The sequence below is a fragment of the Lagopus leucura genome, unplaced genomic scaffold (genome assembly GCF_019238085.1).
Source record: "Lagopus leucura isolate 7727_CA_CO unplaced genomic scaffold, USGS_WTPT01 Super-Scaffold_100001, whole genome shotgun sequence".
Lineage (NCBI taxonomy): Eukaryota > Metazoa > Chordata > Aves > Galliformes > Phasianidae > Lagopus > Lagopus leucura.
Window position 1 is genome coordinate 76,473,194 of NW_024962262.1, and position 26,129 is coordinate 76,499,322.

The 26,129-nt window shown below is 42.5% G+C and overlaps 1 protein-coding gene across 1 annotated transcript in view; it reads left to right on the plus strand.

Annotated features, from left to right (window-relative positions):
• Positions 1-8,636: 8,636 nt before the first annotated feature.
• Positions 8,637-26,129, plus strand: part of ADAMTS5 (ADAM metallopeptidase with thrombospondin type 1 motif 5) — a 46,521-nt gene continuing 29,028 nt past the window's right edge. The window contains exons 1-2 of the mRNA XM_042866424.1: positions 8,637-9,683; positions 20,504-20,636. Of these exons, the coding sequence (XP_042722358.1) occupies positions 8,733-9,683; positions 20,504-20,636 (1,084 nt within the window). The 5' untranslated portion in view covers positions 8,637-8,732. The remainder of the gene's footprint in view (positions 9,684-20,503; positions 20,637-26,129) is intronic.

Genomic DNA, 26,129 nt, shown 5'->3' on the forward strand with positions numbered 1-26,129 from the left:
GCTGTACATTACAGTATCGTGTATAACAGCTCCAGTGAGATTTGCCCACTCCTTTTACACCCCACCCCCAATCCCCCTGGAGCAATGGTGAAAATGGAGTCATGATACTTAGGGATTTCCACCATTTCACTTCCTGAAATGGAAACCATAATGAAATACCATGCACGCTATAGTACTGTATGGGCAGGAAAGCTAGACAAAGTCTTCCATTGTATCAATCCAGTTGCTACTGGAGGGGATCTGCCCACTTTGGTGTGACAGGATGTACTGCATATTTTGTAGTTTTGCCCAGTGCTCCAACCCCTGTGGGCTAACCCTTTTCAACACAAGCAATAAAAGAAGAAAAGATTGAGGCCCTTCTCTTATACCGCTTTTATTTTAGGGGGATATTAAATACAAAGAGTTTCACTCTCGGTGGAAATTGTCCAACTGACTCCAGGATACTGTGTAATCATTAGGAACTGGAAAAACTCAAACTGCCTGTCTGTAGTGGCTTGGATAAGACCTGCTGGGTGCATTCCAGAAATGAATATTGCAGCTGTGATGAGACTTATGTTAGGTCTCTTCTTTCAGGGTGAATTGTGCCCTTACACCCAAGGCCAGTATAAGGCTTATGCACCTCTTGAGAGCCATCTAAGCCCCCAGAATAAACCGAACAAAGCATTTAAATGTTACGTGGACCTCCTGGCCCTTTTGGCGGAAGTATGTGAGTTACAGGATATGTGCAAATCATTAAAATGTACGCTTTTCACCATTAAAGACTGTAAAGTATATTCAAAAAAACTACCTCCCTCTCTTACAAATGTGTTCCCTTATAATTTTTTTTTGTAAAGCATCCAAGCCTGCAGAAGTGTCTAAAATATTTGATCAGAGAAGGGATATTGTGTAGCATTTGGCTGACTTGCAGCTTGTTTGCATCCTTCTGGTGTTCCTCAACAGTAGCAGTGTGACTATTTGCTTTTGCAAGGAGTGCAGTTGGAGGAGGAGCAGCGCAGAGCAGGAGGATAGGTGGACTCTAGGCTGGATCTAGCATAGTCCTGCACCTTGCACACCCAGCAAAGCATACCATCTGGTTTAGTTTTATCCCAGAGAAATCCCATTTGTGTTCTCTACTTAGTAAACATCGGAGCACAGTGAGCGAAAATGAGTGGGAGAGTAACTCCAAAGCATATTCATGGCCCTACCGCAGATGCACCACGCGCACCTTCTTGTGCCTTCTCAGACAAAGGGCAAAACAAAGCTCACAAAATGCTCTTACATGTGGGTTGCTGTCAAAAAACATGTCTGTGGGAGAAGAAGCAGGCTCTCCAACCTTTCCTATTGTGGCAGATGTTGTATTTTGAGTGAGGACAAGTAACAGGAGGTGCCACCTGACAGTGCTCCCAACAATTCCTGCTTCAGAAAACCTGCTAAAATTCTCTTTCCCCGTGTTCAGGGCAACCAGGATTTAGATGGAAAAATCTGTGCACACGGCAACCAGAACTTGATATCTTAAGTGGTGCCGTGTGTGTATTAATGCCAGGTGAGATCTGGCAATTGAATGTTTGTTTTAAATTTCTCTTTAATCTCCCTTTCAGTTTAACTTTGAAGTCTAGGTAAGTACATTTTCTGGTTTATGCCTCAGATGACATGGAAAAAGATATTCCACCTACAGTACTGGAATATCATTTATAGGTGTGTGAATTCATAAGGCTGCCTCTAACAGTTTGCCCACATGGAACTATCCCAATCTGCATTAACTGAGAACTTGATTAATTTATATATATATTTAAAATATATATTTAAAAAAAAAAAAAAAAAAAAAAAAAAAACCACCTTATTTCAGATTTCAGACATTTATTTTATTATAATTGCCTCAGTATTACAGACCCAGCTATTTCAGGACACATGCAAGAGTATATACGCAGCCTACGCACAAAAACAGAATGAACAAGATTTGGGTAGAGGGGAGGGGATGGTTGTTGGCCTGCTAAATTGATACTGAATTGAGTTTTGTTTAGACACAGCTCATTAAAGCAGAGAGGGGAGGAGAAGCTGAACATATAAATCTGTGGAAAAATATTTAAAGGAATAATGATAGAAAGGGGGTAAGGTTTAGAGTAGTATGAGTATACTCAGATTTATTTAAGTTCTGTTTTTCTACTACAGATGTTCTGTTAACTAGAGCAGAGATGTTCAGAGACCACATATTGGCTGTAAAATTCTAGGTCTGACATTAATTAAATGTCTGCTGCTCTTCATATGAACTAGACTCCAGACTTTTTCAGGCCTTCTAGTCTTCTGAAGAAACAGCTGTAGAATACATCATGTGCGTATCTTGCACTCTCGTGGGTTTTTTTTATAGCAAGTGTCACTTTTTTATAAGGAAAGTTTAACATCTTACCATTCTTCTGATTATTTTGCTGCTGTTCAGGAAAAGAAGGAAAAAAAAAAAAAAAAAGAATAGTCTGATACTATACTAACATCTGATACTTTCTGCAGAATGCTACCTCCACCCAACATGTGTTTTTAAGCAACATTCATGGTAGGTTCAATGGTCACAATCATTCATTTATGTTATGGTTTATGTGAGTTCACTCACTGCATCAGTTATAGGAAGGTGAGGGACCCCATACCACCTAGGAAATATAATTTGTCATTTGTGTCTTCTTTTCCTCCTGACTGGACTTTGTCACAGCTCCTTTTGATCAGCAAACATGCTCCTCCTCTGGATCCTGCTGTGAAAACAAGAGATACACTTCTGTTATGTAACACATTTTTATATATAATTAATCTTACAGAAATCTCACTAGCTCCTTCTTTTCCTCCCTCATAAGTGGATAACCTAACAATTTGATTTCCAGCCAGAGGCCCCAGACAGTTCCCTTTTTTGTGTCGATACTGTACCCATGAATTCAAATATTCTTGTGTTGTTACACTGAAACAATACCACCATTTAAAGTATGCCCAACCCAGTTTTAACAACCCTTATGGCTGCCTCCTTAGTCTTTACAGAAGAATGAAGCTGATGTCAAATGAAAAGTTTTTAGCCGACTGGAGCTGTTATGTACTTGATACATTACTTACACATGCCACTTATAAAAACATAAACCCCAAGCCAAAGGCGTCTCCTTCACTCCCACATGGCTGTAGTTGAAGATGTCATTGACCATAAAGAAGCAAGTAAAATATTTTACCTTAAAGCTACACAGTTTCACACTAAAGAAGAAAAAGAAAGAAAAAAGAAAAAAAAAAAAAAAAAAAAAAAAAGACATTTATTGCTAAATACAACTACTTTAAGTTAATTATTTTATTGTAATTGAAGACATTTTTTTACTGTAAAACTGAATAGTTAAAGCAACCACAGTTGTGGTCATAAGCAGTATAGCTTGTCAGGACATGAAGGTATGATCTGGATAATGCCACTCAGGAGCTCACACACATGAGAACACCAGTCTGTGTCTTTTCATAGAGTCGTAGAACTATAGAATCACAGAATGGCTTAGGTTGAAAGGGAGCTCAAAGCCCACCCACCTCAACCCCTGTCCTGGGCAGGGACGCCCCCCACCAGCTCAGGCTGCACAGGGCTCCATCCAACCTGGCCTTGAGTGCCTCCAGGGATGGGGCACCACAGCTTCTCTGGGCACCTGTGCCAGCACCTCACTGCCCTCTGAGGAAAGAATTTCCCCCTAATACCTAACCTAAATTTCTCTTATTTTAGTTTAAAGCCATTCCCCATTGTGCTATCACTATCTATCCATGCATAAAGTTAGTCCCTCCACTGCTTGTAAGATCCCCTCAAGTACCAGAAGGCCACAATGATGTCTCCGCAGAGCCTTCTCTTTTCCAGGCTAAACAAGCCCAGCTCCCTCAGCCTTTCTTCACAGCAGAGGTGCTCCAGCCCTCCAATCATCTTCATGCACTCCTCTGGATCCATTCCAACAGCTCCACATCTTTCCTGTGCTGGGGGCCCCAGAGCTAAACGCAGAAGTCCAGGTGGGGTCTCGCAAGAGTAGAGCAGAGGGTGAACAATTTCCTCCCTTGCTCTACTGGCCACTGATCTTGTGATGCAGCTCAGGATGTAGTTGGCCTTCCAGGCTGCAAGGGCACACTGCTGGCTTGTGTCAAACTTTTCATTCACTAGAAGCCCCAAGTCCTTCTCCGTAGGGTTGCTCTCAGAAAGCAGCTGCACTCCTCCCAGTCTGTTATCACTATGCATTTTCATTATGAAAATACTTTTTAATTGTTCGGGTTTTTCTGAGGTATGCATTATTTGATGCTTAAATAATTTAAGGTCTACAAAAATTTGGAACTGAGCTCCCTAGAAAAGATAATCTCTTTAGAGGAATTGATGGCCCTGAAAATGAGAGAATGTGCAGTTAAGAGAAAGCTTCTTGCTACTGCCTTTGCCACTGTCACATCCAGTATGAGAAAGATGAAGAAGTCAGCTCAGTGTGCAGAACCACTCAGTTCCCGACTCGTTTGGTAAGGCTGGTGGGAAGGATACACCAGTAATGGTGATGTTGGCTCACTTATCAACCACAAACCTACATCAGTGTCAAAAAGCAAGAGATAGACTCAGTCAAAACAAATACCAGGAGGTCTCCATCCTAAATGGGTTTCCAAGAGCATTTAAGCCACAGAAATACACACAGTCCAAAGTAAGGAACAGTGTTGACTATGCTGTTTTTCTAGAGTGGGAGTCAAAGGCTGTACAGCTTAGTTCAAACACCGGCATATCTAGACTTTTCCAGAAAACTAACCAAAAATATTCATTTGAAAACATTGTTTGCAAAATGATTTATAATGAGTATTTAATTTAATAATGAGCAGTTGAGAAATAAATGTATTCAGTGTTTTCAATGCATAACTATAGGAAATCTCTAAAACTAATAGACTTGAACAAAATAATAATAATGTCTGGATTGCTAAAAATCCTGACAAGACCAAGAAAATGTGGTGGATTTGAAAGGTGGTGAAATACCACTGATGGATTTGTGGGAGATAAAGATTTGAACAGCTTTCTCTTGCAAGTGAGTTTGATCCTGCTGAATGGGACTGAAAATGTCCCATAAAACAAAGACTCTCTATTCTCAGGAGACACCAAGCTGCCCCATGGTAGGAAGCATGTTGCAACAGGTAGATTCAAGGACAGGAATTTCCCAAAATCTGTGTCCAGTTCCCACCCTTTGGCTGTGTTCTTTATGCTAATTTAGAACATACTTGGTGGATTTCTTGGGTTTGATTCAATCTTCCTACAATTTGATAGAAAAAAAATGAGTATGTCCCATAGCAATTCATCTCACTGTGCAATTAGATAGAAACATCAGGCATTCCTAACACTCAAACAACAAATCCTGAAGAGAAATTAATTCTCCAGGAGTAAGAATTAAGCTTAATTAAGAGTTAAGACTCATGGACAAAACCAAGGGCTGAAGTACAGCCTTAATGTAAGCAGCTTGCAGCTCCGGAGACTCAAGGGGACTGCATCTTTTTACATCAGGATTGAATTTGGTCCAAAGTGCACAAAACTCGTGTTGTGTCTTAAAGATAATTGAGGATTTGTGGCTCTCTATCTCTCAGTTGGGAAAGGTCAGATTTCTGATTTCCAGGTCGGAACTGTTTGACAAGGATTTAGTGCCATCCACAACTCGGGACATGCTAACAGGCTTTCTTGTTTAAAGGGAATGCTGTAACTGTAAAAAGGGTCTTAAAGGGCAAACTTGGGAGGAAAAAGAAGACAACTTGTTTAAGTGATTTATCCTTCAAGATTCTCGAGCTAGAAGAGGTTTCCTCTTGTTAGACGAGGCATGATTGACCTAACTTTCCACTCTTGCACTAATGAGTTACTACAGTTTTGAAATCTATACAGGAAAGACTTCAAAATCCACAGGGTAATCTGAACAGGTTAATTTGCATCTTCTTGGAAAGCCTACATCCTTGCCTAGTGAAACGCAGCATTGCAGACGTTTAGCCAGCTTTTTTGTCTCATTTGGGAAATCAAGGACAAGACAACAGGCAAGCACTGAGGTGCACCACTCAGTTACCCCTGACCATTCTAAGCATTTCTCTTTTTCCTAGGCTATCTAGCTGGACATTTGGAATTATGCTGTAGCAGAGGAGAACATTACACCAGCCTCTTGTGTGCTATATGCCTATTCATGGACAAACTAACGCTTTTTTAATGAGAGTTTCTGATGTTGCTATCCAAACTACATTCCTTATCCTAGATCTCATCCTTAGCACAACTCCCAAAGGCATTTGGAAGTTTGGATGCAGACATATATGTGAATCCAGGGCTTGATCAGGTCTCATTGAAGTCAATAAAAATATTGTTGTTGCTGAAGAGATATCCATGAGGCTCGAAGGAAAAGTAAAAGCCATCCAAGAAAGAGCAAGAGATGAATTACAGGTTCTTCTTTTCATCAAAACATGCCTTACACTTCTCTCTCCCCCTTTTAAAAAAATAAAATCAACTGTTTTAACTTCATAGCTACTTTAAAATAACTGAGAAAATATTTAAATTTGAAAAAATGTTGAAGAGTTCTGGATTGATGCCCAAAAAACGTCAAGTGACCTCCCAGATATAGGACTGAATTTTGGAATTGGCCAACTTCGGTGAAGAATTTTTGGTGACGGCAAACTGCTGAAGTGCAGAAAAACAAGCAAGGGGAATCTGAGCAATGAACTTTTGTTTGCGTGTCTCCTTGTTTCCGGAAAAAAAAAAAAAATTGGGAAAAGAAAAAAAAAAAAAAAAAAGAGAACGGAGGACCCGCCTACCTGAGGTACGTTAAATATTTCATAAGCATAACCTCAGGGCGATCTAATTACAGATCGGGCATATGTTAATGCATAATTTACCCGGGAATATTAATTTGCGAAGCGCTCGTGGTGTGAGTTAACCCGTTCTTTACAGAAGCGCGTTGGACTCTGAGAGCAGCCTCCAACGCTCTCCCTCTGAGCTGCTCTTTGCGCAGCTCAGCACCGCTGTCCCACTGCGCGGTGCCGGTGTGCGCATCGCTCGGTGCGTGCCGCGGAGGGCTGCGGTGCTGATAGCGGCTGGGAGGAAGCGGGGAAGCCGCATCCCTCCGTGCGTACCGCAGTCAGAGAGCACCTGCTCCGGGCACTCGTCTCCGCGGGACTCAAAGGCACAAGGAAGAGAAAACAGCGAGGATTTCTGTGCTGTCCCCTCTGCCTGCGGGCAGCGTCAGCGCGGAAAGAGCCGATGACAAAGTGCACCCGGACATCTGCCCTTTGCGGTGTCCCCGTCGGGTGCGGGGATGGGGAAGGAAGGAGAGGGGACCGAGCGCGTGGGTGCGCGTGTCGGTCAGCGGGTGGTGAGCCTAGCATCTGAAGTCGCTCGTAAGGTCACTGAGAGCGTTAACTCTTCCCCGCCCTCCCTTCTCCTCCTCGGGCGCTCGGGCTAATGGCAGCCCGCCGCAGCGAGATGACAGCTTGCCGACCCTTAATGACAGGCTGGGAGCTGCGGACCGCGGGGACAAAGGGAGGAAGCTCGGTGCCGCCGCCGCTACCCCTGGGCGGGGGCAGAGCCTGCGGGCAGCAAGGGGCAGCGAGGGGCCAGAACTCTCCCGGAGCGCTGCGGGACGCTCCCTCTTTTCCGAGCCCCGCAGCTCCCAGCTCGGGCTGTAGCGGAGGGGGAACTTGGCAGAACGCGAGGTGATCGCTCGCGAAGTATCGCACACCGTGCGGCTCTGCGGCTTTAAGTGATCCAAAGGAAACGCGGCGTTTTTCAGACACAAATATTTTCTGCCGGTCTCTCCCCTCCCCGGCTTCCTCCCTCCTGCCTCCCTCTCCCTCGCTCCCTCTCTCTCCTTTCTCCTCCTCCCGCCCCTCAAGTTTCTCTGTCTGATTAAATGAGAAGGAAGTGTGGGAGTGGTGGTTTTGAAGCTCTCCCTTTAAGAGGCAGCCTGCAGTGACGAATTGTTGAAATTGCCATTGCAGGATGGCATTCCGCTATAAATTCATTGTTCCACCTCCTCTCATCTTCACATTTCTCTCCCTTCTCCTCTTGTTCACATCGGCAGACTGGGGATAACAACAACAACAACAGAAAGGAGAAGGGGAAGAGGGGGCTCGCACCAAAATCCAGGACGTTTTCCGCTTCTTTGGCTTTTTTTTTTTTTTTTTTTTTTTTTTTTTTTTTCTTTCTCTTTTTAACCATCATCACACCGGAGACGATCGAAGCGGTGTTTGGTGCCTGAATTTCTCCTCTCCCCTTCTCCTCCTTCTTCCAAACCGAAGGGGGCAGAGGAAGGAAGGAGCCGCCGGAGCCGGGGAGCGCGGAGCCGCAGCAGAGCTGCCCTCGTCCCGCTGCTGCCGCTGATGGGGATGAGCCGCTGACTCCAGCAGAGAAGTGCAAGAGGAGCGGGAAGCGCTCAAACTTCTCTGCACGCCGGCTCCGAGCCTCTCTCCTCCTTCCCCTCTCTCCCCCCTCCGCCTCCCCAGCAGCGGGGATTTGCGATTTTCGCCTCTCTCTCTCTCCTTCCATGTGCTCCTGACTCTTCCCTGCAGAGAAACACAAAGTTCACACGCGAGCGGCTTTTGTTGACATCCTTCCCTCTCCCGCTCACACTTGACTCGCACTCAGGAGGCAGAACTTTCTTCTCCTTCGTTTTTCCCCCCCCCCTCCTTCTCCCCTCTCTCCTTCCCCTCTGCACTCCGCCGCCCGGCTCCTTCCCCTCGCTCCCCGTCCTCCGTGACCATCACCGCCGCTTATCCCTGCTGCCGGGGACATGCTCCCCGCGCCGCTCTCCCTGCTGCTGGCCGCCCTCCTGCCCCTCGCCCCGGCCCATCCGCCGCCACCTGCCGCCGCCGGAGCACCGCCGCCGCCCCTCGGGGCCGCCCCAACGCCGCCGCCGCCCCGGCCCGGCCCTCCCCCGGGGCCGCCCCGCGGGGCCAGCGGCGTCGTTCGGCGCCTCGACCCGACCTACGCGGGGGGCGGCAGGGCGGGCTTCGTGCTCTACGCCGGCGGCCGCCGCTTCCTCCTCGACCTGGAGCGCGACGAGGCGCCGGGGGCGCCGCGGAACGGCGGGCCGTCGCGCTGCTACTACCGTGGCACGGTGGACGGCAGCCCGCGCTCCTTGGCCGTCTTCAACCTCTGCGGCGGCCTCGACGGCTTCTTCGCCGTCGGGCGCGCCCGCTACACCGTGAAGCCGGCACGGCGCGGCGGGGAGGAGGAAGACGAGGAAGAGGAGGGCGGCCAGCGGATCTACGGCGAAGGCCCAGCCCGCGCCCCACACTTCTTCCGCAGGGAGCGCTTCAGCTTCGAGACGCTGCCGGCCCGCCCCAGCTGCGAGACCCGCGGTCCGGCCGGCGCGGCGGCGGCGCCTGAGAGCGGGCGGCGGAGGCGGCGGCGGCGTCGCTCGGTGTCGCGGGCCCGGCAGGTGGAGCTGCTGCTGGTGGCCGATGCGTCCATGGCGCGCAAGTACGGAAAGGGGCTGCAGCACTACCTGCTCACCTTGGCCTCCATCGCCTCGCGGCTCTACGCGCACGCCAGCCTGGAGAACCACGTGCGGCTGGCCGTTGTGAAGGTGGTGGTTCTAGGCGAGAAGGAGAAGGGGCTGGAGGTCAACCGCAACGCCGCCACCACCCTCAAGAACTTCTGCAAGTGGCAGCACCAGCACAACCGCCTCGACGACGATCACGACGAGCACTACGACGCCGCCATCCTCTTCACCCGCGAGGTAAGCATCAACCAGGGCCCGGCATCCCGGGCACGGCACTTCATGGGGCGGTGGCAATGCGGCCGCTGTCCAGCACGCGCTTGGCCTGGTGGCTGCTGCCTGCCCGCATCCTTGTCCCTGTGGTTGGGTAGTGCTGCGGCCCATGGACTAGCATCCAGATGAACAGCTGCTGGGGTGGAAGTGGAGCTGGAAAGCCAACATGTCGTGTATGTGTTGGTGTGTCTCCTCTTCCCTGTGAGGCCATCCATTTCAGCATGGCACTGGGACTGCTGCCAGATCAGAGAGGCAGTGGTTTGCCAGATCTGAAGCTATCTTCCTTGTTCCCTTTGGGAGATGACACTGTGTCCTCTCTCATTGAGCTCGTCACACACAGCCCCTCTCAGGGAGAGATCTGTTCTGCAAGCTGACTGTTTCCCAGCCTATATTAGTCCCCCGGTGAACCTGCTTAGCTGCTAGCAAGCCCATGCAGGGCAGCGTAAAAGCACATGAGACTTCCTCACTGAGGGGGTTGACGGGCTATTTCCAGCACAACAGGCCAGCTCTGCTGCTCTGGAAGCTGGCTGCTGCTCTGTGGTTCGAGGGTAGGGCGCAAATGGAAACCACAGGCAAACAGAGCTGCAGAAGTGGAGTGAGCTGGGCTGCTGGTGAGGGGATGCAGAATCCTGCCCTGCAGTGAGACATGAGTGTCCCAACCAGCCATGGGTCAGAACCCACCAGCCTGAGCCACATGGAGCTGCGCCTCGCTCCCTGCCCACTCACTAATTAATTGCATCGCCAGAGGTCGTTACGGGACATTGCGGTAGTAGACATGTGGTAGAGTTTATGCAATGAAGTTCTTCTGTAAGACTCTGCCCTCAGCAGTCTGGGTTTGGTGTTTTCTTTTTTTAATTTTTTTTCTTCCTCAAGTATGAAAAAAATAACGGCATGACTTTCCGTTGGTTCGAGTACTCCTGCTTTTCTACATCACCAAAGCCTGCCAAAAAGGATGCTTTGGATGGTTTGTGGAAGGAGTTGCTCCAGAAGGGGGAAAAAAAGTGCCTGGCTTGCTTTTATAGCTGTAAATAGTTGAAACATTAAGTTCTGTGTCGGTCAGGCATCCCTTGTGCAACTGGAGCCTTTTTTTAGCAGTTTAAAACCCATCATTCCAATTTGCAAGCTTTCATTTTTTTATCATTACAATCTGAAAGAAAGCAGGCTACCTAGGGTGGGTCATAGTGTTCTTGCTTTTTGCTATAAACATCCCTTCCAATGGCTTATTGGTTAAGCTTGGGCCAAAATCCATCACTCTTTCACTAGAGGGTGTGTGTCTCTGCCAGAATTCCCATTTATTTCCTTGGGATTTATTGTGGTTCAGAAACTCCTATGGTGGCAGGCTGTGAGTCCTAGCTTAATGATTTAACTTTTTTGGATTAAGGTAGGATGTGGCTTTAAAATGCACTTGCTTTACAGATGCTTATCCATGGATTTTTGCATGGCCCTCATGCCAGAACAAGAGTGCTAATCAGTAACCCACTTTGAATTACTCCTGAGTAACACATCTTCCATGGGCAGGGTTACTGCTTTCAGATGCATGCAGTACATCCACTAAGTGTCCCCGTTCCCCTGGTCTCCCTCCACTCTTAAGATGCAAATATTGTTTGCATTGTTACTTAGGGATGTAGGTACTCTGGAAAAGAAAGGCACATGCCTCAGTGGTTTTTCCTGGTTTACATGTAGTGCATGCAGCAGAGCAATTCCGGATAACATAATCTGTTCTGATGACTGGTTGCGTGTACAGGCGCATTGTTTGGCATTGCACGTCAGTATTTGGCTCAGAAAGGACAGGATTGTAGTTTCTTGCTACATGTGTTTATGATGTTCTTTGCAGGGAATCCACACGATTTTTATATGCTTACAGTCAGAATGTCAACATGAATCTATTTGCTCATCTTGGAATGTAAACACAAAAAAGGGTTAAAGAATGAAAAAGGAGCGGAGATGTTTCCTGCAGAAAACAGTCCCACTTTGAGCTCGAGCAAGATTTTTTCCAGTTTAGCTTTTCAATGAGAGTGGCAGCAGTTGGCAGGAGGATCCCACTTTTACAACTATGTTTTGAATGTATGAAGTGCGTTGCTTAGCTACGAGACGCCGCGCCATGGCTGCCTGTTTTGATGGGCTCTGAATACCGTCATGCTAATTTTTGAACATCCAGATGTCTTCCGCTAAATCGCTTGTTTTTGAGGCATGGAGTGAATGTGTGAGGTACATTTTCCGTCTTTGTTTACTAACTGAGGCCACCTCAAACTTTGTGTCTCTGCATCAACAGAATAATATTTGCACATCGTTTGTCAGCCAAACACATGTCCTCAGCTGTATGTAACTGTTGACATGGAGCTAGTCTCAGTTGCACATGCCTACTGCCATACAAGGCTCTGAAGTAATAACTGTCTTTATTCTGGAGTGACACTGACTCGGATCTTGTTTTGACATGAAAAGATGCTTGCTCACAGTTCAGCACCACTGCTTTCTCCTCTTCTATTGTCATTACTTGTTTCAAGATAAATTAACAACCACTGATAGACTAAGAACGCTGGCAGCTTTCTCGTATTGTAAAATTAGTATGAGAGGTCTAAATTACTATAATCATAATTCATGCTGGAAATATTTCCCATGCAAGAAGATTTTTTGAAGAAGGTTTACTAATTCTGGGTTAAAACGTCAATTTACCTTTAGTCATAACATGTATCTAACTTGGCAAGTATTTCAAAGCAATCGTGCTGCAGAGCAAAATAAATAGTAAATAAATATATACCTGAGTTCCATTTGGGGTGATACAGATAATGTCTTGATGCTCTGTACTGCTATCAACGGGGGCAAGGGCAGCATAACTCTATCCCTTAGCTGCAGTGAATCCCAGATGTAACTACCAGAAAAGCTACTATAACAGGTCTGGTTACTGTTACACCTATAAACATCAGTGAACGCAGAAATTATCTGTCACTAAATACTGCAGAAACTCATTGGGTTCCATAACAATTATTTTGAATTCCCCAAAGTATCAAATATGAGGGGTCTGACTTATCGGTACCAAGATGTAATAGAAAGGTATCTTAGTTTCAGCTGGGATGGAATAGCTTTCTTCAGAGTGTCTGGTATGATGCAATGTTTTGCTTCTAGTAGAAAAACAATGTTGATAACACACTGATGTTTATAGTTGCTGTTAAGCAGTGTTGTACAGAACCAAGGCCATTCTCAGTAAAGGGCCCAAGGAGCTGGGAGGGAACAGAATTAGGATAACTGTCTTCAACTGGCCAAAGGAATATTCCATACCTTTATGACATCATGCCAAAAGAGTTTTGAAGGGAATGGGAGCTGATGTTTCTTTTGCAGGTCCAGGAGCTAGCTGGTCATCGATCAGGGGGTGCTGAGTGGTTATTTGTGCATCGCTTGTTATATACATTCCTATATATATGTAGAGTCCCTACTATTTTCCTTTTTTCTATCTTAGTAAGTAGTTTTATCTCAACTCGTAAATTCCGCTTTTCTCTTCTGACTGTCTTCCTTTACCCATTGAGAAAGCGGGGAGTAAACGAACAACTTTGTGGTGCTGAGCCACCTGCTGGGTTAAACCACAATAAATACCATGAAAGTTCTTGTTAAAGCGGTTTGGCCTTGACAGCCAAGAGAATACATGGATCCCGCTTTGCGGTTGAGTCCCTGACAGCAGCTGTAAATCCTTAGGTCACATGCATCTTCAGAGCATCTTCCACAGTGTGGAGATGTTAGGACTTGATCATCTGGTGGCCAGGTGAGACCCCACTCTGCTTTGTGGTACAGATGCAGCTGTGTGGTGGGAAGGAAGAAGAGCTTGTAAGCCCTGTACCCTCAGATATTAGCTCACTTTGTTTCCCAAGTCTGTGAAGTCAACAGCAATTTCATCTGCTTCAAACGTTCTCATTAACAGTTCTCTGAAGCTGGAAGCAGGTTATCTTCAGTCTTCAGGTTTTTATCAGTGCAACAAATATGTGCCAGATTATTCGCCACAGCACAAAAACATATTTGTTGTGTCTTGCAAACTGTGCTTGAACTCAGACTGTTCTTTTCTGAGATCTTGCCTGCTCTGTAATTATCCTTGAGAATTCATCCAGTCTGTTTCATTAGTGACCCTCAGTTAAATTTCAAGTGAACTATTGAGTGCATTTGGACAAAATCCAGTTCTCTTCCTTTCCCTTTCCTCTTACTCTGAATCACGTGAAAATTAAAAATAAAATAAAAAGATATTCTCAAGTAGATGTAGGCACCAAGAACAAACACTTTCATAAGTGCTTGCTAGCATCATCCACAATATCCACATCCACATCCACAATCAGCAAACCTGACTCTAAAAACAAGTTCACACTGGAGCCAAAGGCCACCGTCCTGCCTTTTTCCACACAGTAATTACATGGATCTTATGTGTATGATTTAGTTTAACTGTCAATCTGACAGTGCTGTTGAAATTTAACAGTGATCTTTGGATTACCTCAACTCAATAGATGGTTATTTCATTGAGTGGAGCAACTACTTTCTTTGGCTCTACTTCTCTCTCTCTCTGTCTCTCTCTCTCTCCCTATATATATATATATATATATATATATAATCATCTCCTCACAATTCTTAATCTGTAAAGGAGGTCAGCATAACAGTTGTCAATAAAATATATTTCATTAACGTTTATTACTGTTACTTTGAAGAAGTTATTATGTGACATGTCTTCCAGTTCTGTAGGGTTTTAACCATTTTTTTTTTTTTTTTTGCAAATCTAATACATTTAGTTGATGTCTCAGGGGAAAATAAAGTGGGGCATTATTTGAGGGGGAGGATTCATTCTAATGATTCATGCTAATCTACAGAGACTGTGTGGAGTTTCCATGCAAAAGATTTATGGAATAGGCAAGTTAAATCAAACATCTTTCCCTGCTCACCAGTCACAACTGGTGTTTTTCACAACTGAAATTTTGTTTGCCTTCCCTTCCCCATGCAGAATCCAAAAGACTTGTATGCATTTTGTTATTGTTGTTGCTTTTTAATAATCTGTGTTTTACATAATGCCACTGCATTTTCTTTGTATATTTTAGGAGTAAAAGAAGTTTTGTTACTTTGTCTATTGAGATCACAAAGAATAAGTCCAATTTAGACTGTTACTAATGCTTCACTGCAGAGTTTCCTGGGATGACAGATGCTTAGGGTCCTTGTGTCATACAAGGGAAGAGTAAGAGCGTATCTAAGTAACCACTCCTGTGAGGAGGTCCCAACATCACCAAAACATCAAATCTCCTTACGTAGAATTCAGAAAGACAATTTACTGTGTTTGAGATTCAAATACCCCTGGCTTATTTCTGACTTTAACATAGTAACCTGAAAGGAAGGTGACCTCCGTTTTTAGGTAGAACTACTTTTGTTTGGTAAAAGAGGCGGGTATCATCACTCCTTTTTCTCTCAAAAGTTAACCAGATTTTGTTTTTCCCCTCAAAATGTGTTGGGGAGGGTGAAGCAGTATCTCAGTGGGTCTAGCTGGAGTCCTTTCCTTCACAGTGATGGCTAGGCCTTGTCCCGATGCCCTTACCTGGACATCCACACCAGCAAGACTTAGCAGTTTTTTAGGAGCAGGACTTTTCACAGCAGGCTTCTCCAGAGCACTGTTGCACCATTTTTGGAACGTACAGTCTCTCTTTCTAATTGTCCTAGTATCAGCTGAAGGGTAAAATAGACCATTCCCTTATTATTACCCATTAGCCCTTGTTTCCAGTACACATTTTGAGGTGCATCAATTCCAATCTTGTACTCCTTTTGCCTTCTGGACATCACACACTCCTTGGGTGATACTGGTAATCCTTTCTGTTTCTATTTTCTTTCTATCTCCTTTTTATTAGTGTTTGTCTCCAAGTGTTCTGTTCTGTGTTGCTGTGACGTTAATAAACTTCCATCTACTTTCCAGGGTTGAGTGCAGAAGGATGGATTTGTGAGTCCTGAGTAAGTTGCAACCCCACCTTCCTTTTACAGACTTGCAGTGAGAACGCTTGTGCAGGAAGTTGGAAAGCTGTGTTTAATTCCTTCCTCTGCTTGAGGGTTTTTAGGCCTACATCACCCACCTCCCAGGAGAGGTCCTTAACCAGTAGATTGTAAGCTGTTCCAGGTGTTAAGGAAACTTTCCACCTCTCTGACCAAAGCTATGTCACTATTTAGCAAGTAATTCAAGATACATGTGGTGAGAAGGAGAGAAATCATGACCTGAAGCTGCTGACCGGAGTGCGCTGCTTAGAGCAAGAAAGCCTGTGCTCCCAAAATGTACAGAAGAGTGTTTTACGTAATTTACTGAAAGGCTGTTAAATGTAAAATAACAGAAGCAGACTGAGAACAGCAACCAAAAATGAAGTCCCTTCACCAGGTGCTGTAAGCACTAACTGCAGTCTGGGCTATGGAAACCTTTGGCACATGGGCTGCAAAGGGAGGAGCCCCAGCTTCCTGCAAACACAACGTGCATGCCTTCCTTGTAGGCTATAGTCTGGTGCTTAGGGCACTTTCTTAAAAAATGCACTTCGAAGTATCCTCATCCTTCAAAGGAATTTGAAGTCGAAACTTTTGGGCAAAGGCTTTGCTGGACCATTGTAATGAAACCAGAAAAGCAAGCAAACAAACATAGTGATGTAAAAGCTGTTAGCTGTGATTTTAAAACATGGTGATGTGCAACCAAGTCCAGTCCTGTTGGTGTCTCTTAGGTCTGATCTGAGAATATGTGTAGACTTGAGTTCCCACAGGGACAAAGATTGAGAAACACTAAATGTCTGTACTTCAGTGTAAGCTAAATGCTAAGCTGCTCAGGGCTGTAAAACTGTTTTACTCTGGGGTCCGTAAAGTCACAAACTACAAGCCCTGTGCAGGATAGATAACGCAAAGACCAGGGGACACGGGTCGGTTTTGTTCTCCATTTACATTCCACCAAACAGTCCACACTGGTTCTTAAATACTGTTTTGGATCCAGTCCATAGTCTCTGGTCTGCTATCAGGTTTCACTTAACAGTTTATTCTCATTTTTAACCTTACCACACAAATCAAAGATTTTCAGGTAAAATAAATTAACTACTTCAAGCAGGAGGCCACTAGAGTTATCTTCATTCACTACAATGCTATGTACATCTGGCCAACAGCCAGCTGCTCTTGAAATACTTATGAATGCCAGGAAAACTTGGCCTTTAATAAGCTCTCTAATTAACTACTGGTCTTATGATGTACAGCTCATTTTTCCTGTTGTTTCTTTGCCAAAGCTTAAGGCTTAACATCTATTGTCTCCTATGTAGCAAACGCATTTTCTATTCCTTCTTCCATTTTGAAACTTCTGTAATCTAGATGAAAGGCCAGATGCTGCATTCTTTCTTCAGAAATATCAAGAAACACATATTCTTAGAAGTTTCTTCTGCTTGGAGGCAATTAAACGAGTATACAGATCTGAAAAAGAGACTGACTTTTAAAATGAAAGCTACACACCACAGCAAAATAGTTGTTAGAAATTGATCTTAAGTATCATGAGACTTCAGGAGTTTGAAAAATTGAGGGGAATCCAAGCAGATTTTTTTTAAATTGCATCATTACATCAAGGCCTTTTTTTTTTTTTCTTAAAGAAAATACTACATTCTAAGGAAATAAGAACTTTTAATGTACTCCCAGAAATTTTACTTTGGAAGTCTGTGACTGTCTTTCAAAACTGCTTGGGAAAACTAAAAATGTAGATATCAGTGCTGTTAACAGATCATCCAGTATGGCCAGTATAGCTAGAGAAGCTGTAAGTCGAAGGAAAATTTGCCATACAGATGGAAAAGATTGAAAGTGTTAACAGGTGTGATCTTTGTCACATCACTGAAAGTTGTGCTGTGGGGAAAGACCATTAACTAGGAAGTAATGAGTTAAGAAGGAAAACATCCAATAGCAAAATTTTCAGAATATTTACCTCAGAGATGCCACTTCAGTTGTGTCTGTAATATATAACATGGGATGCTGTGAGTAGAAATATTGTAAATCATACATGGGCAAGAGAAATTAAGAAAGAGTTGAGGACATAATGGAGCCACGTCCTGAGTAATCTGCCTGGTTATGGACAAACTAGCTTAAAAAAGTCATCCTCATGCAGTCATTGAGGACTGAGCACTGCCAGAAGGCTCTGTGCATGTTCTCTGTTCAGAGCTTGGTCAGTGCACGCACTGCTCTAGTAGCAGATGGGCAATCTGTAGACATCCTTCCAATGACTGTTAATATCCCTTTGTGACTCTATGAATAACAACTTCACACAAATAAGCTAATACCAGAAAATATTTCCTGTCTCAAGACCATTTACAGCCCTGCTCCACTACTGCCCAGCTGAAATTCAGTAGCTGGCAGCAGGACTCCCCATGTCATCTTTCTCAGTCTGCTGGGGAGGCCCTCCAGATGTGGTGACTTAGCCAGCTGCTGGAAATGCAGTTGTGCTGTATCAATCCACTGCTTTCTGTCCACAGTGCATTTGCTTTCCTCTCTTTTATCTTATGGCAATCTCTGGTCCCACATTACCACCTTACTTCTATCTGGGGGCAAGTGTTTACCAACTGCCTGTGGGGTGCTGATGGAGCTAGCTAGTAAGCAGGATATTCTAGGGGTGACCATTAAGTAATAAAGTCAATCAAGAACTTTGTCTGACCTGAAGCTCAGTTATTCCTAAAGAGAGCATAAAGCCTGCTTTGTTATGTCTAGACAGCTGTTATGCAAATAAGCTTGAAGGCTACTAGTAAGATGTTGAGATGTTTGGATATATGTCATACTCTGGGAAATTATGGTAATGGAGGAACAACAACCTGATGAAGTGACTGGAATTCACAGGAAAACTGGGGCGTGTAATGTGTTGTAATGTCAGTAACACATAACGTATGAAAGGTAACCAAACATTGCTATTTCCTTTCGTGCCTGTGTATGTGCATAGCTATTTTCTGATGTTTAATGAAGGTGGCATAATGCATAGCTTAGGAAATTTTTAGGATGGTATTACTAACCAGCCAAAAGTCGGAACGGATGCTTATCGTTAACATCCTGGTTATAATTTTTCAAAATCCAGAGTTCCCATTAGAAGTAGCTTTAAGGAGGCTTATGAGTCTGCCTGTTTGGAAAGACTGTGTTATTTTAATTACACTTGTGTTGTCAAATCTGAATAATCATTTTGAGATCTGATTGTGTTTGCTGTTACAGCTCCATGGCCACATCACTGACTTAGCTTCTTCTTGTATGCAAATGAAAAGAAATCATGCAATTTATGCATGAGGCATATGGATGCTGATATAATTGTATCATACTGGGAGGAATACTTATGTAACCATCTAAGTGATAAAAACACCACAGGCATAAGAGAGGACCAAATGGCACAGAATCTGTGTGTACAGACGAGGTCTCAATTAGTGTATTTTATACCATTCTTGGTACTATCAACATGAAGGTAGTTCAGACCTTCTTTACTAAGCAACTTTCTGTCTCATTTATGCACTTTTTTGTATTTGTGTAAGAATTTCAGTTCAACTGCTTATGTGGATCCAGTTAAAATGGATGTAGTATAACTTCCTATACAACTTACAGTCATTTATGTAGATCAATTATATCACTACTAAAAGGTATTTATACTGGTACAAAGCCATGCATTTTCTGAGTTTTGTTACCTGATCTGTGCTGCTGTAGGTAAACCACTTTAAACTACCCTGTGTAAAATGTACTGTTAGATTGAAAGGGCCATACTCAGAAGTGGTGCATAAAAGGATAAATAGAAATGAACACAAGAAAAGTAATAGGAATTTAAGTATTGCATCTTCTTTCTGAATAGACTCTAGATCATAAGCACTACAGAATGGATTAATTATGAAACATTTAAGTCATTTATAAAGGAAATCTAGAGGGAAGAAGAGATTCTTAAAAATGAAGGAAAAAAAATAGAACTCTGATCATTTTGATAGTAGCAATTGATAATACTGCCTTGAAAATGATGTTTTCACTCAACCACAATTAATAATCTTAAGAGTGTTCCAAATGGCATGATCTCAACTTTTCCTTTTCAACTGAAAAAACCATATGTCTGACCAAAGCTTCATTTTTTAGTAGTAGTAGTGGTGGTGGTAGTAGTAGCATCCTGAAATAAATAAAAAAAACCTAGTGCTAGCATGTGACCTAGTTGTTGCACTATTTGAACTAGGAATCAAGAGGATTTTGCACTCTGTTCTGTCCTTGACTCCTTAAGCAACCTCTGAGAATTGCTAAAATACTTGGTATATTGGGTAATACACATTATTAATCATTGTACTACTGGGCGGGTGTGACATGAGGTTTAATATATAACAATCTCATTTATTTAGGTACAAGTAGATTTGCCTTTTGAATAGAGAGGCAATCTGTAATTCAAGAAATGATTAGGAATGTGGTGTTTTATCTGTGCGTTTGTTTTCACCTTTAGTAAATAAATATATTTGGATATATTTTATTTCTTCAGAAATGTTTCTATGGCATGTGTTTTGTGTACTAGTTCAGTGCAACTTTAAGTGTCTGCATGCATTGCAGAAATACAAATTTAAATAACAATAGTTAGTTGTAGATTAATTAAATTCAGTGAAAATTCTCTCAGTGACTTTAGCAGAGATTGGATAATCATGCTTTCAAACTGCATTGAGATCTTTAGATGTAAGCTCATATGACTGTTTTTATCCAGGTTCTGCTGCTTGCAAAGGACTGGTGGCTTTAGCCTGTTGTTACTTATGGGTGTAAAAATTTATTTTAATGATTTTTTTTTCCTTCCTGGACAGGATTTATGTGGGCATCATTCATGTGATACTCTGGGAATGGCAGACGTTGGGACCATATGCTCTCCTGAGCGCAGCTGTGCAGTGATTGAAGATGACGGCCTCCATGCAGCTTTTACAGTGGCTCACGAAATTGGTATGCAGTGCCTTTTCTGTTCGCTTGCCAAATCAAACACTTGTAACAGCTGCATTAGTAACCAAAATACTTCGCAATTAATTCCAGATTTCCCTTGGTCCAGATACTCACTTGGGGATTAAGGCTGTATACATATGCACTTCAGGGTTAACTAATAAGGGATCAGAAGGCAAGTGAAGGCGCACAGTAGGTGTTTCCTTTCTGACAGTTTTTAAGCAGCAGTCAAAGTGAAAATTCAAAGGCTGCTGCTACTGTCCAAAAATGTCAATACGTGTCCCTCCTGAGAAGGTGGTTGGTTTATCTATTACAGTTTGCACACATTTAGTGTATACATGATGGAAAATAATTCACCTTTTTGATCTACTTGCATTATTGTTATGAAACTTTATATGGAACAGTGTATTGCCTACAGAGAAGGTTTTTATGGAAAAGAACAAAATCTTTTTCTAGGAGTATTGAAATGCTACTTTTATGGTAAAATGTAGTACCAATGTGAATCCCAAGATAAGTGAAATAGTATGTAAGTGTAAATAATTTGTTCAAAAAAACTGTTCGACTTGATTTCAGTCTCTGCTTTAGTAGACAGCAGTTTCACATACGAGTGTCATTCACACACTTGAGAAAGATCTAAGATAGAATTTGTGACAGAAGAAAGTTTGTATTCTGGGACGTTACATCTGGCATGCTATATTCCTTGAGGGAGACTGCTGCCATCTTGGCTATTTTTAACTTTCTAATACTTCATGACCTGTGTTCACTAGAAATACATTCAGTATGAAGGCTATTCGCTTTGGTGAGTGAACAGCAATTTAAAAGGGGACAACATTCTTTTTTTTTTTCTCTTTTTTTGAACATTCTTGGAAGGAAATAACAAGGAAAGGAGAACTTTCAGAGGGAGCCAATTTCTGAATTGCCTTGTACTTTTTGCCAAACCAAAGTAAAGTTTGCTTTGGGAGTATCATTGCAGTAGTTCAATTTTCAAGTAACTAGCAGGTAGAGCCTAAGAGTTCTGTGCCTGATATATACCTGGCTCAGCAACCGGAGGTCACCAAGTATGAAAAATCAGCTGGCATGTTAACGTCCAGATCATTCAACCATTAGTGAGCCTAAGCCTGCAGCTTTTACAGTGCCACAAAGAAACGAGATCAGGCGTGGATGGATGGAGTTCATGTGTTGAATGAAAGCATAAGACATTATGATAGAATGAGTCCCCAAACCAGAAATTTTATTTTAATAAACAAGGTGGTTTGTTAATAAGAGAAGAAGCGATCTGAAATTACTAGAAACATACAGCAGCATCTCAAATACAGCTTAAAAACAGATGTGTGCAGTAGTATCATACCTGGATTCTATAAAGCCAATAACCCATCACAAATGGGACAAAAAGACTGGCAAAGTTAATCCACCACTCAAAGGCCAGTTTCCTGGAGGTACTCTTCTATCATCTGACATCCTAAAGTGATATCTACTGTTGAGGGTTTCTGGGCATTGGTGAGGTTGGAATCTGAGTGAAGGACCTCCTTGGGATGCCAGTGTTGGTATATACCTGTTGTGCAAGGCAATGGGCAAAGTGTTTTGACTGCCATTCTATCAACAATAGATACATGTGAAATATGTTAAAAATGAAAGAACATAGATCAGTTACAACAGAGGTGAGGAGTACATATTGTTACCTTGAATTCCACTCAAGGAATTCAAAGGAAATGTAAACACAAGTGAATTATTTTTAGTGATCTAGGAACACTTTTTTGAAAAACAGCCATTTTCATACCTAGAAGTTTACAGGAATCCATAAAAGCTATAATTTTCAATGTAAAAAAGCATGGTTTGAAGCAGTTGGTTAAATAAGTACCCTAATGGACCAAATAACTCTAGTTTGAGGTTATTTCAAATAACATCCCTTTTTTCCTTCTTACCATAAGATTTTAAGAAAGGAAGGGTGTCAAATCACACATTTTGTGTGTGTGGCCTAAAGCGGGAGATGTTGAGAAGAAAACACAGCTAAAATTGAGTGCGTACTTAGGTTAAATTAAAGGTCAAAAAAGGATGAAAAATAAAAGTGTGGCATGGATACCCTTTAGTTAAGCACTTTAGGGAAAACTTTGCTTTATTTTATTTGGAGACCAAATTTCTTGCCTCAGTCCAGGAATCTTAAAGTTCCCCCTGTCCTGTGGGCAGGATGTAGTTTTAATTTTACGGCGACTTAGTTATTCAAGAAGTTCATTTTGCAGGTTAGGAGATGCCCTAAAAGATAGAAAGGATTCTTACAGCTCAAAGCCTGAGCAGCTTCTTTCTGTCAATAGGGAGAATGAGGTGAGTCATTAGGCATACGGTAGTTACTGTCTGCAGAATATAAATAACTCTACCTAATGTGTGCATCTGTAGTAGATGCAGCATCATAAGTATGGATTTGATCTGAAGAAAGACTGTGTCCCTACTTTGACTTCAAGGTGATCTGAATGCTCCCGTTTCCTCTCTCAGTGTTCCAAGAGCTTTTTTGAGGATCATGTTCTTTCTCTGGAAGGTAACCAAAGTAAATAGTGCTGCAGCTCAGCCAAGCAGGACGATGCACAACCCAAGGGTTCAGAGTGGATACATTCACAGGAAGCCAAAAAACTGCAGAACAGAAGCTGCTGCTTCAATTGGTTTCTACCACATCATGTATTAGACGTTTATTTTATTCCTTTTAAATAAAGTGGGTGGATTCTGACCAGTAGTTTTTGAGGGGGAGAATATGAAGGAGCAGCAACAACAGGCAAGATCTCTAAAGAAATGTAAACAAAAGCGGAGAAAGAAATAGATACAGCCAAATTCATAACACGCTAGTTGGATGACAAGCTGTGGAGACTTGTATATGAAGAGCAATGGGTCAGAACCGGAATCTTGTCTTAGTTTTGTGTAGTAAAATCGGGAACCATTTGTCTGGTGTCAAGTGCAGAAAACAGCACAGCAAAAAACTACTGGTAATGATATCTTTTAGCTTTGAAAGTGGTAGTACAGCCTCAGAATAAAGAAAGATAATGTTATCAATACAAATGTAATTTTTAAGTCATATCCTATCAAGGCATTCAACCACCAATGGTAAATCCAAATACAGTTATTTTTTTCATAGGGGATATGTTATTGTCAATTCAGACAGTAGTAGCTTTGCTGCCAAAAAGTAGTCTTCTGTACTGTTGCCTCACATCATGAGTTCAGCTCCATGCTGTGGCACAGAGATATCTTTTGTGACTTAAGGCAACTGCTTGAGGGTATGACCCCATAGCACTGCATATGTATCAGAACTAGTTTAGGCAAAGCATACAGATGTCCTCCAAGTATTTCTTATCATCAGCCTATGGACTGTAATAAAATGATGCTTTGTTATTTCATGGATTTCCCTGCATCACAGTGACATCTGGAGAAAAGTGTTAAATAATCCACAATTGCCCATAATCTCAACATTTACTTAACAGTTTTCATAGGTCAGGGCTGGTATATTGCTACTCCTGGTCTTATGGGAGATGTCCCTGCCTTTAGCAATGGGGTTGGAGCTAGGTGATGTTAAAGGTCCCTTCCAATCCAAACCATTCTACAATTCTATTCTATTCCCTTATTAAAATAACTATCAGGAAACAAAAGTGACTAGATTTATTTCTCAATCTAATACTGTATTCTGTTTGGGTAGAGATTTTGTTGCTTTTACAATGCTAAATTCTAAGCCTGAAGATGTCTGATATAACATGATTGAAAGACGCAGTCAATCAATTTCAAGTCATGTTTAACATCTCTCGTGGTGATCCCATATATGCAGTATGTTACAGTGTTTTTTCAGTAGCCCAGTTTTGTATTTTGTCATGCAGTACCCTTCAAAAGGTCTTCATTCCCTCCCATACTGGAGTCCTGCAGGTTTCAGTGCAAACAAACCACCAGCCTCAAAGGTTTATAATCTGTAAAAGGAAAGAAGTGTTCAAGAGAAAAGAAGTGGAGCTACTGATCATTTTATCAGTAGGCAATACAGAGATTTGGTGACTTTCCCAGAATCAAAAGGAAGTCTTATGGAAAGACAAGGATTAAACTTGCCTCTTGAGTTTCAGTCTAGTCCTTAAATACAAAAGCATCCTTCCTGCAGTCTGTAAGCAGGCAAGGCTCCAATTCAGCTCAGTGAAAATTAAATGAGTTTAACAACTTAAATTATATGTATCTTTATTCTTTCCATCAATCTTGAGGATTTTTTAAGAGCAGATATAGAGAAAGCTCTGCCTTTTTGCTCAGTGGTAATGTTCATTTGACCTTTTTGCAAAGTTCCTATTTCTCTGTTGTGTAATCACGCTGGCATGCTATTACTCCTTGTATCCTCCTGAGTAATATGGTTTACTGATGTTCTTTCCAAGTATTTTATTTTTAGATTATAGCTTAAAATTGCTACATGGAACTAATTAAACCTCTGGTCATTAATTTTCTTTATCTTTTGCATGTGACTTTAGAGCCAGAAAGACTGAAGGGGAGTCATAAAAGCAGTCTTCAAATATATTCAATAATTGTTGTGAAAATGTACATAATAAATCATTCTCCGTGTCTACCTGGGACAACACAAGGGGTAATAGCCTTTGCACTGCAGCAAGGGAGCTTTCCTTTAAGCATTAGCCAAAGTCATTTAACCATAAAGACAGTTCAGCAAAGGAATGAATTGCCTGGGGAGGCTGTGAAGCTTCCATCACTGGAGGCTCTCAGGAGTCAGCTGGCCAAACAACCGTGGCTTTTGGGATGCTGATCCTATCTTATGGCAGAGGGATGGACAAGATGACTTTTCAAGCTCTCTTCTCAGCCTCATTTCTTAGGGCTGTGTGATGTTATTCCAACTACTTCTCCATCTGTATTGCACAGCTGAGCACCTAAAATCAAGGAACAGTACAGAAACTAAAACTGGAGAATAATATGTTTAAAGGAAAATCTTTTTAAGCTTGCCATCATCCTGTGGCATCTACCATCACTAGAGAATGAAAATAACCGGAATGCTGTCAACAAAGTGCAGTGTTTTCCTGAAGAGCATTATTTTATGCAAAGAGACTATTTCAAAAGTGAGATATTGCTCCTGGAGTCCTTATTAAAGCAGTTCACTGAAATACATTAAAATACAATTGGACTGAATTCTGTAAGGGTTCAAAGTATTTTTTTCAGAACCTTAGCTTGCATTAGAGTTGTACGCCTTTGTAGAAGAAGAGCCATGCCTAACATACCTATCCTGTCTGACCCTTATGAAGAGCTTCATGACTCTGACCCATCTCCAGGAGAAACTGAAACCAAGAGCAGGTGTATGATATTTAAGTAGTAGTTCTGCCTTTGATGTATGTAGGAAAGCCAAAAAAGAAAACGCTCTAATTCCATGTTTTACTATGTGTTCATTTTGTATACTCTCAAAGTAATTAAATACACAGTCATCTTTTCTTTGCCATTGCTGAATATGTAGCCCTTTGATTTCGAGGCTGTCAAGATAAAGCAGATAATAGCAAG